General features: G+C 50.4%; 1 protein-coding gene across 1 annotated transcript; it reads right to left on the bottom strand.

Annotated features, from left to right (window-relative positions):
* Nucleotides 1-1,157: 1,157 nt before the first annotated feature.
* Nucleotides 1,158-5,291, bottom strand: NKX2-6 (NK2 homeobox 6). Its single transcript, XM_004459514.3, has 2 exons — nt 4,997-5,291; nt 1,158-1,780 (listed from the first exon to the last, which is right to left on the bottom strand). The coding sequence occupies exons 1-2, from the start codon at nt 5,268-5,270 to the stop codon at nt 1,158-1,160; spliced, it is 897 nt and encodes a 298-aa protein (XP_004459571.2). The 5' UTR covers nt 5,271-5,291.
* Nucleotides 5,292-14,901: the final 9,610 nt, after the last annotated feature.

Genomic DNA, 14,901 nt, shown 5'->3' with positions numbered 1-14,901 from the left:
ATTGTTTAAAAATATAATACAATGAGGGGTGGGGGGGTGATTGTACTACTATGGTGCCTCCAAAGAAAATTTCCTATTTTATTCTGCTTTCATTAATAAAGTGAGTTTGTTTTCAGTCTTCAGTTTGCATAACTTCGGACACATTTAGGGGTGAGTCAACATTTGCTTTAAATTCAGGCTTCCCACTCACCATCGTAGGACAGTGACAAATGGACATGGGAGATGTCATCCCAACGGTGTCTCTTTCTCATGTGGAATTTAGAAACCGATTTATTCTGAAAGAAAACCTACAAAGAGGGAGGGGGTATGAGAGAAGAAATCGAACCAGATATGGAATTCTGCACTGAGGGCTCCATATCTGGGCTTAATTTTCCCTTTAATCTAACGTTGTTTTGAAATAGCTGAGAGGAGGATACGTTCTAATGACCACACACACAAATTCACATATAAACACATGCAAGTAAATTCAATATATTTACATAAGATGCTGTGCTGCATACAAGAACTAAAACGTAAGCAACAGTGCAGGGAGACCCAGAATGGAGAGGAGCCTTCCGGGAGAGCAATCATTTGACCCCAGAAAGGAAAGAGCCACCAGATTACTATAGTCTCCATTAGCACAGCTGGTGGGTGACTTTTAAACCCCAAAGGAAAGCGTGGCTCGCAGCAGTGTTCCTTCTCCGTAAACCAGTTGGGCCCTCCTCTTCCCTGCTCTTCAGGCCCCTCTCTTCTCGTCTTAGTCTTCCCCCACCTGTTGCCTTTAATTGAAGGTTCCAGCTCCTGTAGACCACCCCCCTCCAATCTAGTGGCCCCGGACGGCCGCACCGAAGTCAAACGTTTCTCAGGTCCCTGGGTTTGAAGCGGGAAAGGCACCTGCCTCAGTTGGCTGCGCCACCCGAAACCGCCAGCCACCCTCAGCTTTCTCCCCTCCGGGTGCCGCTGCTGAGGGCCCCGGGTTCTTTCTCTCTGGGAGGGGCTGGGGTGGCGAATGGAGAACGTCCTCCCGTCCTTAAGCTGGACAATTCGTCGAGAGGCAATCAGCAGTCCCAGCGATCGCTCTGGGGGGAGAAACCGCGGCGGGTCGCCGCTTCCATCCCGCAGGCGGAAGGGCGTGGACGGAGCACCTGGCCCCGGCGGGCAGAGCCGAGCAGAGGGCCTCACCAGGCACAGACACCCTGCAGCGTGGCTGGCAGGTGGCCTTGCGCGCTCGCGCCGGGGCTACCCCCGCGGGAGCCCCCGCTGGCCAGGGGCGCGGACGGCGCGGGACCAGAGGCAGCGCCTGCGTAGCCGCTGCCGTAGCTCGCGCCATAAGGGCCTCCCGCGTAGCCGCTGAAGCAGGAGTACGGCGCGGCGACTCCGCTGTAGGGGCCAGGGAAGGCCGGCGCGCCCGCGCCCAGGCAGGGCTTGCCATCCCGCACCAGTACAGGCACTGCCACCCTGCGCGGCGCTAGGGGGTGGCCCGCCAGTTCCAGGGACTTGTCCTGGCGCTGCCTCTTGCACTTGTAGCGCCGGTTCTGGAACCAGATCTTGACCTGCGTGGACGTGAGTTGCAGCGCGCTTGCCAGGTGCTCGCGCTCCGGCGCGGACAGGTACCTCTGCTGCTTGAAGCGCCGCTCCAGCCCCAGCACCTGCGCCTGCGAGAAGAGCACGCGCGGTTTCCGCCGCGGTCGGGCCTTGGGCTGCTGCCTGACGCCAACGCACACTTCGCCGCCGCCGCCGTCAACGTCGCCTTCTGGCACTCTGGTCCCGCGGAGGGGCGACGCCGTAGGCAAGCCAGGTTCTAAAAGCGCAGGAAGAAATCTCATCAGAGCAAGGCTACGCTCATCTTAAATGGTTTTCAAGAGATTCCGCTGCTCGAAGAAGCTTCACCTCGCGCCCTCTTAACCCCCGCCCGGATCCTGCGGTTCCCCGCCTCCAACCTGCGGTTCTCCCATCATCGCCTCAGCTGGGTCTAAATGTCACTTGCCGTGAAACTCTGTCGTTTTTGTACCTGCTGAAATATGTGTGTATATATAAAATTTGTGGCACTACACAATCCCTAGTGTACATGACTTAAATATATATATATATAAGGATACTTAGATTTCATAAATGTTACATTAAAATTGTAGGGGATTCCCATATGCCTCGCTCTCTATCCCTCCCACATTTTTCCACATCAGCAGTATCCTTCATTTGTGTGGTACATTTGTTACAATTGAACACATTTTGGAGGATTGCCACAAAGCTTGGATTATATTTTACATTATAGTTTACACTCTCTCCGGCACGATTTGTAAGTTATGACAAGATATATAGTGGCCTGTATTGGTCATTGAAATGTCATTCAGGACAATTGCCAAATCCCGAAAATGCCCCCGTATCACACGTTTTTCCTTCTCCCTCCCCTCGGAACCTCCAGTGGCCACTGCCTCCCATCAATGATCTAAGTCAAAAGGAAGACTTGATCTTTTCCAAAGCGGATCCATTTTTTCTCTTTAGAATGTGTCGGGGATGAGGTGGAGTGGGTGGGTTCCAAAGTGTGACAGAATTTGAGGAAAGCATTTTCAGCGAGAATCAAGTGTAAGTTTGGGAGACTATCTGATGGAATAACTTTGAGCTGTCCTTGGAGGAGAAAGAGCCCCCGAGGCCCTGCTGCGGGTCTAGAGAAGGAGACTCTATCCGTGAAGGTCCGCGTGCTCATCCAAGGAATACTGGGCTCCCAGGACGTGAACGGGAGCCTCGAGTGGGTCTCCTACCTTCACCACTACCTCTGCACACACCCTTGTTTTTTATTCATCAAGTGCTCCACCGGCATCAGGCATGCATCCCATCTTTCCTGGACACGTTGCTCTGGATTCCAAACTAACAAAATGAAAAGGATTTAAACGAAAATCTGCCTGATTCTTGGCTCAGAAGCTGAGGCTCCTTTTGAGCTGTATATGAAGTTGAGATTGCATATGGCTTCTTAAAAAGTGGCCCTTTGGGTTTCCCTGGCATGTCGGGGGCTGTCCCAGAGGACCCCCACCCCTGCGCCCGGGCAGCGCCCTTGCAGAACCCTCTAAATCTGCCCGGAACTGAACGGGTTAACACCGGGCTTGAGACCCCGGCGGCTTATCCGATGCCCCAGACTCCGCTAAGACGCAGCTTTCTTTTCTGCTCCCCATCTTTCTCCTGTTTGGCCTTAAGCTCTATTTTAACCCACGGATGGGAAACGGGGGAACGCTGAGCTTTTATGGGAACTCGCGCCGAGAAAAATCAGCAGCGTGGAGCGGACGCAAGCTGTCGCTAGGCGGGGCAGAGCACATTTACGTAGAGCTAGTGCGGGTTAGAACCCGACTTCAAGCCCCCACCACTGCGACACAATCTCCCAAGTGACAGGGTGTCTGGTACTGTTTGAAGTTCCTTGAGACGGTTGCGCTCAGATCCTAGGCCAGAAAAACTGAGGACTTCTCCCCTCGCAGAGGGAAAGATATTGACGAGGGTTCGCCTGCTTAACAAATCGAAAGTTCACGACTGATCAAGGCCCCATTCGAAATTCGCGGAAGACGCAGGCTGACGGGCCGCGCAGCAACCCGGGCGCGTGCCAGGCGATTTAACCCGGCTCTGGGTTCGACACCCAGCGCCCTCCGTGGTGTGTAATCCCCCCGCTCTGCACCTCTGAAGGCGATGGCGTGCGCCGAGTCAGCCAGGAAGAGCTCTTTGGGTGCAAAGCTCCGCGGGCTTAATTAACTCCGGGAGCAGATCTGGGGACCCCCGTCGGCGTTTACCGCAGCGGCTGAAGAGCCTCGGCCCCTGGTTCGCCAGAAAAGGAGAAACTCTCCGCAACAACCCTGGTCCAAAGAGCGTGCCCCTCTGTCACAAAGCTAAGGGAACATCGAGTCCGCTGAGCGGGCGGAGGGAGTTTAGAATCCGCTGCAGAAAACCCAACAACTTCTTAGCGAAGTTAGCTCGATGCTCTCCGGGCGGCTGCCAGACCAGCCTGCAAGTCTGCGAATAACTCCAAACCAGCTGTCTCTTGTTTGGTTAGTTTGATCCAAACAACCCCCTTGACTGGCGGGGTCACGGCACAGCCCCGCAGAGGAGACCCGCCTTGCGAGGCGTTCCCACGGCTCTCGGGGCCCCCAGAGCCGCGGGGAGGCTCCGGATCCAGGCACGGAGGTTTGGCGAGAGGAACCGTGGCTTTTTCACTTCTCGGAATGTAGGTCCTCTCTTGCCAAAGCCTCCGGCTTCGCAATAGCCCGCTCCACACCACTCCCGGCCCACCGCTTCCCGGGCTGCAGGTGCAGGGCCCAAACTCCCCGAGACGCCGTTTGCTCCGTGGGAGACCAGGAGCTCGGGACTGGGCGGGAGTGTCTCCCAGGATTGCTAAGCCCCGGGCTGCCCTAACGATGCTTGCCGACGCTGGGGCTCCGTGGACAGCGACCGCAGGGCCTTCCACTGCGAGGCACGCAGGCCCTTCCTGGTCCCCACCTCTCTTCTTTGGGAAGAGAATCCGGGCAGAGGAAGGCGGGTTTGGGGCAAACACTCCGCAAGCCCCAAGAAATGGCTGGGCCCCACTGAACCCGAAGGTCCACTCCCAAGCCCGACTGCTTTGCGGGTTCTCCATTTCTCTCTTTTTGGGATGGTTTAGGGGAGAGAGAGACCTGCAGAAGGTCGGGAACCGGCTCCTGCGTGTTTATGAGGGGGCAAGGGGCACAGCTGAAATATTGTAGGGGGTTTGCTGGGGGAAAGAGAAGCTGGAGGCTCTGAGAACTGGGGATTGTGGCGTGTGGATGGGGGCGATGGGCTTGCGGGAATCAGAGGGAAGGCCATGGATGAGCAGTGAGCCTTAAGATTCGAGCTCGTTGTCGTTAGAGCAGTGGGGAGGGAATGGTAGTGAGGTCAGAGAGAGCTGTCGTTTGGACTCCGCCACTGGGGAAAAGGATGAACAGCCTCGGCACCCCGGAGACCAGGAGAGGCACCTACCACCCCCCAGCCATCCCCCTGGAGGGACCGAGCCCCGAGCGCTACTCACCAGGCTCACGCTCGGGTTCCATGTTCATCTCCAAGGTGGCCTCACCGGGGTCCCCTGGAGGCTCGGGTCCGTCTTGCCTCCTGGCGCCGCAGCCACCACCAGTCTTGAGAACCTCGAATCCATGCGGTTCCGGGTCCAGTCTCGAGTACCGAGGGCTTTCCAGGCTCCTCCGCCCTCCCCGGAGCGGCGAAGCTTCGGGGCCACTCTGCTCGCCCTCGAGTCGCAAAATGTCATTGACCGAGAAGGGGGTGGAGGAGACTGGGCTCAGCAGCATCGCTAGGGCCGACGGGGCGGGGCGTTCTCGGTCCTCGCGGAGAGCAGCGCCGGGTGCTCCCCTTCCTGTCGCTGCAGGCCCCGCAGACCCAACCTCTGGTATGACGCGTAGCGTGCGGGACCGCGCCTTCCCCTGGGCGATCCCTGCGGGCCGGGACGCGAGAGTCGGCTGGCGAGACCGCTGCCCCATTGGTTCCTTCAAAACCACGTGCAACCCAGCACCTTCCTCCTCAAGTGCTTTCTTCCCGCGCTCCGCGGAGCCTTCTCTGCGCTCCTCCCCACCGCACCTCCGAGGAGGTTTGGTTGGTACTGAAGATTCTCTAAAGCAAGAAAAGGTGAAGAATTGACGCCGCGTGCGGCTGGTAACCGTCAATACGGTACCAGTGGTGAGGGAGCCGGGAGCTTCCGCAGGCCAACCCGGGTCAACGCGACCCTCCGTTGCTGTGCAACCCGACACCTCCATCCCGCCTGGCTTGAGCTCAACCGTCCACTCTCTTGGCAGAGGGAAATTGAGCCCAGGAGGGGTTTGAAGTGGCGCTCAGCTGTCTGGGTGCAGGGCCCCAGCCCGGCCGCGGCGAGCTCGCCTCAGGGCGCAGAAGCTGGACTGCGAAGGAGAAGCGAGTCTTGACCCGCCAGGGCGAAATGTCAAAGATCCTCAAAGCGGTTAGAGCAGAATCCGGATCTGGGGAACATCGGATCCGCACTTTACCAGTAGAGTCCCAGTCCCGGCAGCTAGAGGTTCCTAGCCCTAGGATTAGAAGGAGAGCAGGGGCTAGATTTGGGGAGCTCCCAGCCTGTTTTCAGGCTCCCCTGGACTCATCGAGGGGCTGGGAAGAAGGATTAGCCTCGGTCCTGCGCGAAGCTCCTCGAGTGCGGCTCACCTCCTTCAAGGCCCATGTCTCTTCTCTTCCTTCCCTGTATCCTCCCTAAAGCCTTGAGAATGTGTGCGTGTGTGTGCGTAAACGCGACCCTCCCGAAAGTGTGCGGAATTGAGGTGAGCGCTGGATATCCAGAAAAGTTCTTTGGACACGACTGACGTGGAGGACAGGGTGGCAGTGTGGTACTGTGGTTAAGAACATGGAGTTGGGGTCAACAGATCTAGTCCTTGCTCTGGAACATGAACTGTGGGCTTTGGGGCAAAGTATTTAACCTCTCTAAACTTGGTTTCATCACAAAATGGAGATAAGGGTACATGCATCGCAGGATTATTGTGAGAATTAAGTAAAATAATGTGTATGAAATCATCAAGGAATGTTAACTGTATTACTCATGCTACAACAATCAATAAAACATGACTCACTCTCAGGATCCCCAGGCAGAGTGAAAGGAGTTTTTAAAATTTTTAAATAAAAATGAGGGAGCAGAGGTAGCTCAAGTGGTTGAGAGCCTGCTTGCCAGTTAAGAGGTACTGGGTTCAATCTCTGTACCTCCTTTTAAAAGTAAAATTGGGATTTCATTAGAGCACTTTTTAGGGGGGTTTCAGACCAAATTTTGTTGTTGTTGTTTTTAAAGATTTTATTTATTTATTTAATTTCCCCCCCCCTCCCCTGGTTGTCTGCTCTCGGTGTCTATTTGCTGCGTCTTGTTTCTTTGTCCGCTTCTGTTGTCGTCAGCGGCTCGGGAAGTGTGGGCGGCGCCATTCCTGGGCAGGCTGCTCTTTCTTTTCACGCTGGGCGGCTTTCCTCACGGGCGCACTCCTTGCGCATGGGGCTGCCCCACGCGGGGGACACCCTTGCATGGCAAGGCACTCCTTGCGCGCATCAGCACTGCGCATGGCCAGCTCCACATGGGTCAAGGAGGCCCGGGGTTTGAACCGCGGACCTCCCATATGGTAGACGGACGCCCTAACCACTGGGCCAAAGTCCGTCTCCCTGTTGTTGTTGTTTAAATCAAACTTCTTATGCAAATTCAGCATTCCAAGAATTTTCTGGGTGCCTTTCTTTCCTGAAATCCGAATAAACCGAACTCATCCTTCAGGGCTAAATATTGCATTCAAAATGTCCACAAACTTGTTCGCTCAGCCACCAAGTAATGATTTTTAATACATTGCATCATTTAATATTTACATCTAAACTACCCCTTGAGTGTTTCCAACTTCATTTTTTTCTGTGAGAGTCAAGATCAGAGAGGTTATGCGAATTCCAAGTAGCAAGATATTTTCCCCCTCCTAAAGAGAAGCGATCTAGAAATCTTGTGATGACTCATCCATTTATTTAATTTTTATTATTTTTCTGATTATAAAATTAATCAGGGAAGCGGACTTGGTTCAGTGATTAAGCCGACTGTCTACCACATGGGAGGTCTGCGGTTCAAACCCTGGGCCTCCATGACCGGTGTGGAGCTGGCCCATGAGCAGTGCTGATGTGCGCTGGGGTGCCCCCGCTTAGGGGAGCCCCACTCGCAAGGAGTGCACCCCGTAAGGAGAGCCACCCCGTGCGAAAAAAGTGCAGCCTGCCCAGGAGTGGCGCCGCACACACTGAGAGCTGACACAAGATGAGGCAACAAAAAGAGACACAGATTTCCCAGCCGCTGACAACAACAGAAGCGGACAAAGAAGAAGACGCAGCAAATAGACACAGAGAACAGACAACTGGGGCGGGAGGGGGGAAGGGGAGAGAAATAAATAAATAAATCTTTAAAAAATAAAATTAATCATACACACCTTGACAAACTGGAAAATAAGGAAAAGCTGAAAAGAATAAACATCCATCCAGAGATAACTTCTTAGAGCACTTCCTTCTATACATCATATACATCACTCTGAAATCAGAGTATGTGCAAGTTTGTATATTTTAAACTTCCATTCTAAGACTACAACTTCAAAGAATAATTTTTACTAAACACAGTTTAATGTAATTTTCCACAGTATAGCTCGACCATATTAGGCTGTGTCTATACTTTTAGATATAACTCCCCCCCCCCCTCCCCATCATTGTAAAGAGTTCAGAGAACACCTTTGTGCCTTTACCCTTGTCAACATTTTGGGATAAACATCTGGAAGTAACATTAATGAATCAAATATTTTAGCCTCCTAAAATTATTACCCCACGACTTCCCAGAAATATAGCGTTGTCTGTCCTCCCCCAGAGATGCAGGCGAATGTCTGATAGACGGATATTTACAACCACCATCCGACACCACGGAGAGACAAAGAAAAAGTATTTCAGTTCGGCTGTTGGTGGGTAATCGTTCCTCCCCGCTCTCCAACAAGAGATCCCAGACTTGTTTAGCTCAGTCCCCTCCTTCAAAGGGCTGAGTGGGAGGAGGGTGGTGGAAAAGCTCCCCCAGCTAAAAACAGTAAGCCACGAACTTCCCAGCGCGTTATCAAAAGGAGAATAGCGCGGTCGTGGAAGGAGGCAAAAGCCTTGAATTCAAATCCTTGCCTCAGATCCCAGGCCTTGCTTTCCTTTCCTGGCGTGCTGCGAGGAGCAAACCCGATCCCGGACCTGAAAAGGTTCCCCAACCCCTCGTCTGCAGTGCAAACGCGAGTCCTCCTTACGGAAAGTGCCGCCTGGGTTCAAGCTCCTGCTCTCCTGAGGGCAAACCTGGGGAGAGGTGTCCAATCGCGGTCCCCCAACCCCAGACGCAAGACAGGCCATCTTTCTGTCGCAAGGTGTAGCGGGGAGGGAATTTGCCACCCGGTAACTGGGTCTCAGTTCCCCGATCTCTCCGCTCACCAGCCTCTGGCTCCCCCTTCCTGGCCCCTCAAGTCACCCCTCGCAGTTCGCAACCCTGCCCGGGTCACAGCAGCTCTATCCTGACAGTTCCACTCTCATCCCCTTTAGCCCTAGGGCGCAAGGCCAGAGAGTGGAGTCAAGACGCTCATTTCCTCCATTCCGGGGCAATTAGGACCTCGGTAGCTTTTGACCCGGCACTTTAGGCGGCGCAAGGGACCAGGCCACTGTCCGTCGCGCAGATGCCGGGACAGGCGAGGAGAAAGCGAGGCAGGGCTGCCAGAACAGGAAAGAGGGGAGTCCGGAGACGAGCCCCGTGATGCGGCGTGTGTGTGTCACGTTCTCATGAGTGAATCATCTCGGTTCTTAAAAATGAGAGGGATACTGTCTACTTTGAGGTAATAGAAAAGCTTTCCACTCGGCAACTCCTGGGGTGTGTGTGTGTGTGTGTGGGGTGAGGGTGGGAATCTGTCGCTCCACCCGCGTCACACAATCACAGTTCAAACCAATCACAGTTCAAACCAATACTAGTTTCCACAAATGTGTTTTCGCCCCTACCAGACACTGCCCATACTCAGAGGAAACCGAGGATGTGAGCAGTCCCAGAACCGTTTATTTTAACCTGTATTCTTGCACGGGAGACACCTTTAAATTATACCCATGCAATGTGATACCTTACACAATCAGGTGGGATTTGTACACAGTATTTATTGAACCTCTTCTCATCCGTGGCTACCAAAAGTCCTTTTTTCCTCCTGTTTCCTTCAAACTATCCGTAAGTTTAAGGGAGTCCCCCTTTAAAATCTATACATAACAGGGGGCAAGTCTGGTGCTAGTGGGCCCCTTGGACTACAGGAGGTGGATCTCCTAAACTTGAAGGTACCACAGGGTCCTCATTAGATTAGGCTGGGGCTCTGGGGTCTGTTGTTACAATTGTATTCCCAAGCGTAGACCAGCACCTGGCTCATAACAGGTCTCCAAAATATGTTTATTGATTAAGAGCATCTGCCATGTTTGGCTGGGGATTCAGACGCTGACCCTAAGATAACCTGAGGACTGGCCAGGGGGTCTGCTGCACACCCCCCTCCCTCGCCCCCGGTCTCTGAAAGGCCCAATGGAGTTTTCTGCTCTGCCACGGTCCTTTTTGCTGACACTACTTTTAAAAAATATTACAACGTTTATTTTTGCGTAAGTGAAACTAACACGATTCTTAAAATGAGAATTATACTAATAGGTATACTCGAAGAGGTGATATGATCCCAACATCTCATTACTGTTATGATTCTTTCACTCTTCCTGGTTCCTACCCAGTCCCAATTTCAACCTTTTTTCCCCTACAAATGAGCAGATAGATGGATATTTTCCCATTACCCATTCTTTAACTCACAACAAGGTAGCATAATATTGATAGTCTTAATTGTTGTTAAGCAGTGACATTTATTAAGATTTTTTTATGGATATGATGCTTCTGATGAGTTTTTTCACTCTTACTTTTTAAAAGATATTTCAATTACATAAATGTTACAGAGAATATATAGGGGATTCCCTTATGTCCCACTGCCCACACCTCCCACATTTTTCTGCACGAGCAACATCTTTCATCAGTATGGTACATTCATTACAATTGACAAACACATTTTGGGGTATTGCCACTAAGCATGGATTATAGTTTACATCGTAGTTTACACTCTCTCCCATTTGTGATGAGTTTTTTTTTTAGATTTATTTTATATATTTATTCTCCCCTCTTCCCCCCCCCCCCCCCCCATTTTTTGCACTCTCTGTTCTCTATGTCCATTCAATGCATGCTCGTCTTCTTTATAGGCAGCACCCTGGGAAACAAACCTGGGACCTCACATGTAGTACGCAGGTGCCCAGCTGCTTGAGCCACATCCCCTTCCCCTGATGAGTTTTGCTACTTGTGTATCAGATGGCTTCTGTGGCTGCTACTTTCTAGCACTGAGGATGTCACAGTACAACAATGCCTATGCATCTTCCACCTGCCTCCCTTTTGCTTCATATAAGTCATACCATGCCTACTGTATGCTCAGGACAAGGAGAATTTCCCACTATTTATTATTGTTTGCATAGATCAAAACTTTATATTTATGGATTGTATAATTATAATTTTAACGTAAACCCTCTCAAAATAACCTGGTGATTTTTCTAAGTTTTTCTCTTAAATAATTTTAGCTTAATTATTCCCATTTTACAGAGGAAGAATACAGAGATCGCTTGTGGCCCAAGATCACACAGCTCCCAAACAATAGAGGAAAATTCGAATCCAAGTTTTCTCACTGCTGATGCTGTCACTCTTCTACCACACCTCTGTGTCACTAACTAGAGAGCCAGTGCTCTTAGCCTCTCCTGTCTCCTGCTCCACTTTACTTCCCTCAAGAGCTGAAGAGAGTAAAAAAGATTTGAAAAATAGCAAGGATCATTTTGGCAAAAAGAACTGGGCCCCTTTATATATAGTTTCCTTTGTAATTTCTAATGAACTTTTACACTTTATCTTTCTAATTCTCAAAATAACCCTGTTATTATTTCTTGTTTAGTAATGAGGAAACCAAGACAAAGAAAGGTGAAGAAATCTGTTTCAGGTCACATTGTGTCCTTACTTCCAGTATTCCTTCTTTCCTTTAGAGCACAAACTCAGATTAATTCAGTTGTTTAGTAATCATCTTTTCTTATATTTCTTCCTACTGTTTTGCTCAGTACATTGTTGTGTCCTTGTTCCTAAGAAAAATCCACTATATTTTGTTCAATCTTGCTGAGTTTATTATTTTATATACTCCAAATTAGTCCATTCAATTTAGTAAATATTTTGAGTGCCTATTATATAAGAAAAAAACTAATCATATAATTTGTCATCCAAACCCGGGCACTTTAAAGAAGAAAGGAGGCACTAGTTGGATGGAATAGCAAGACCGCAGGCATAAAACATAACTGTCCCAGCAAAATGGGACATATGAGCATCCTATATATATAAGACCTTTTGCATGGCACTTGGGGCATGAAGATAAATAGTACGCATTCCAGAACACTGCTGGAGTGGCCGGTACTATAGGGGGAAAGACACGTGAACTCTTATTGTTGCATGTCACCAGCACAGCTTTACCAACTGAACTGAACTAATGTGCCAAGTTTTGCTGGTTTGGTGAAGGAAAATACTTTCATTTATAATGCCACTTTCATCATCAAAATCTGATGATCATATTTAAGAGACTGCATCCCAACCAAAAACCAAATGGCATCTATTTCTGCAGTTCGAGGTGTGAAGGAACCTGCCTGGAACTGCTGTCTTGTTGATCATAGACACATCTTTTTTAATGATGTGGCCGCAAGGCTCACATATGTAAGGTAAGGCCCCTTCCCAAGGAAAGGTGCCTCCATGGCCCATTCAATCCTTTTGCATTTTGCTTTTTTCACTTAACAAGATATGCTGGAAATTACACCATATTGGCTCAGAAAAGACCCTTCTTCCTCTTCTTCTTGGCTGTCTAGTACTTCTGTTGTGCCAATGTGCCATTATTTACTCAACCGTTCTCCTATGAATGAGCATTTAGATTTTTCAATATTTTACAAACAGTGTTGTGGTGAATGAAATTGTTGCTAAATCTTTTTGTACAGCTAAAGAAATAAACTCTCTAGGATTTATTCTTGGAAGTGGAAGTGTATGTCAAAAGATAGGTGTATATATGAGTTTCTTTAAAGGCATTGCTAAGTTCCCGGACAGAATGGTTGTACATGTTTTCTTCCCTCCAGGAATGTTATGTAGTACCATATATATACATGTAAAATTTCCTTCTTTTCCCCCATTTTTCTACCAATTTTAAGGGCTCCTTATATATTAGTGAGTTTAGGCATTTATCTTGATATATGTTGTGAATATTTTCTTCCTGTTTGCCAGTTTCTTTTGACTTTTTTTTCTGTGATGCTTTTTGCCATACATTTTTATACTTGTGTTCACGTTTATTAATCTTTTTAAAAATTGCCTCTGGATTTTTAGTCATGGTTAGAAAACGCTTCCCTACACCAATGTTAAAGAGGAATTCATCCATGTTTTCTTCTAGAACCTGTATGGCTTACTTGATTGCACTAAAATCCCTGATTTATCTGGCGTTTATTCGAATGCCGTGGTATGAACTAAGGACCTAATTTTATCTTCTCTCAAATGACTAAGCTGAGATCATTTGGACAGTTTGGTTCGTTGACTTACAGAGGAGCATTCTGCAAACCCATGAAATTCAGCACAAAAATCTCGGGATTGGGAAGGGGGAGCATGGATTGAATGGAGAGTAGAGAGGAAGACGTTTCTTTTATCCATTTTTTTAAAAAGCCTGTTTAAAACAATATCTGGTCTCATTTTGCCGTATGGTCGGATTCTTAATTTCTCACCGGTCATCTCCCCACAATCCTCTTTGCCGGCTTTCGGTGGGGGAGACTGTTTAGTCTTCCGGACAGATCGCGGGGCTTGAAAGCCTCGTCCGAGCCCTCGGGAGCCGCGCGCGGATGCCTTGATCCGCCTGCCGGGCTCACTCCAGATCTCTAGGGTAAAAGAAAATCACCGAGGGCCGGGGACACCGCCGAAGCTCCTCTCTGCTGGGCCTTTACTCTCCTCTCTGGCGCGCGGGGTGATTCCGCAAGCCGCAGGGCGGGGGCCGCGCCCGGGAGCCGGCGGGCGACGCTTATCTGGGCTGCGGCCGCCAGCACCCTTTTCAATTAACATTCCAGCCGCCCGGAGGCCGCGGCGCACTCTGATCGCCTGACAGGCTGGCCCTGGCCGCCTCGCCTGCTGATAGCGCCGGCCACCAAGCCGCGGGAAGGAAACTTCCAGCCCCTGGAAAAATAAACGCCAGGGCCCAGGCGAAGGAAGCTGTGGGTCCTTGTGCGTACGTGTGCACGCGTGTGAGTAGGGGGCCGGGGCAAAGACCCAAAGCAAATGAACAGCGCCGCCCAGAGCGGGCCGTGGGGGGTTGCCAGCAGGCGGGATACCGAGCCTCAGTCGGGGTTTGATCCCGGTAACGCGAAGCCAGGGCGCGGACTGCAGGCAGCGCGCTTCAGATGTGCGCGGGACTGCAGCTCTTGCAGCTCCGCACCACGATCTGACAGCAGCGACCCCGCCCCCCCCGCACCGCCTTTCCCCGCTTTCCCCGAAGCCCGGGGTGCAACCAAATGCGTCGCTGACTCCCCAGCGCCGCAGCCGGGAGTTTCACACACCCTGCCTGACCTTGGGGTCAGACAGACCCTTCGCTGACTGTTTTTAGTATCTGGTGTATTGCTCAGCTTGGGCATTCGTGATCTCATTGATGTCCCTTTCAGATAAGTAGGGCAAAAGTCATTATTTCTATTCCAAAGATGGAATGTTGAGGCGCAAAGGGGTCCTGTAACTTGTTTATGGCCATTCGCCTAGAGAGAGGTCAATAACACGTCTGGCATCCAGTGCTTGAGTCGAGTCGGTGGCTTCAAATTGCATCTTCCTTACGAGGTTCCAACCTAAGAGGTTGTTGATGTGGGAGGGGAGGGGTGGGTGGAGTGGGGGTATATGGGGACCTCATATTTTTCGAATGTAACATTTGAAAGAAAATAAAGAAGAAAAAAAGAGGTAGCAACCTGCTAAATTACTATAAATGAGATTCTACTGTCATTACTGTTATTCTCAAATGTAAAAGGTGCCAACATCTCAGTCCACAGACTGTAAAGAAGGTGGCCTCTTTACTGGGGTGGGGGTGGGGACCGGGGCAGAGAAGAGTGTCCACAGCAGATACCATTATAACTGGAATCTTTCTACACAAAAGTTAGTCTAACAGAACATCCAAAACCCCTTATAATTTCCTTCTTCTATATAATTGCAAATTGCCCAGGGGTTGTTCCAGAACTCTATCCAGCGGCCTTCTGGAGCCAGCCCAGACTTCTGAATTATTTTTAAAAATTAATGATTTTTATTTTGCATAACAA

This window comes from Dasypus novemcinctus, chromosome 25, assembly GCF_030445035.2.
Source record: "Dasypus novemcinctus isolate mDasNov1 chromosome 25, mDasNov1.1.hap2, whole genome shotgun sequence".
Classification (NCBI taxonomy): domain Eukaryota; kingdom Metazoa; phylum Chordata; class Mammalia; order Cingulata; family Dasypodidae; genus Dasypus; species Dasypus novemcinctus.
This window is presented reverse-complemented; position numbering and strand designations above follow the sequence as displayed.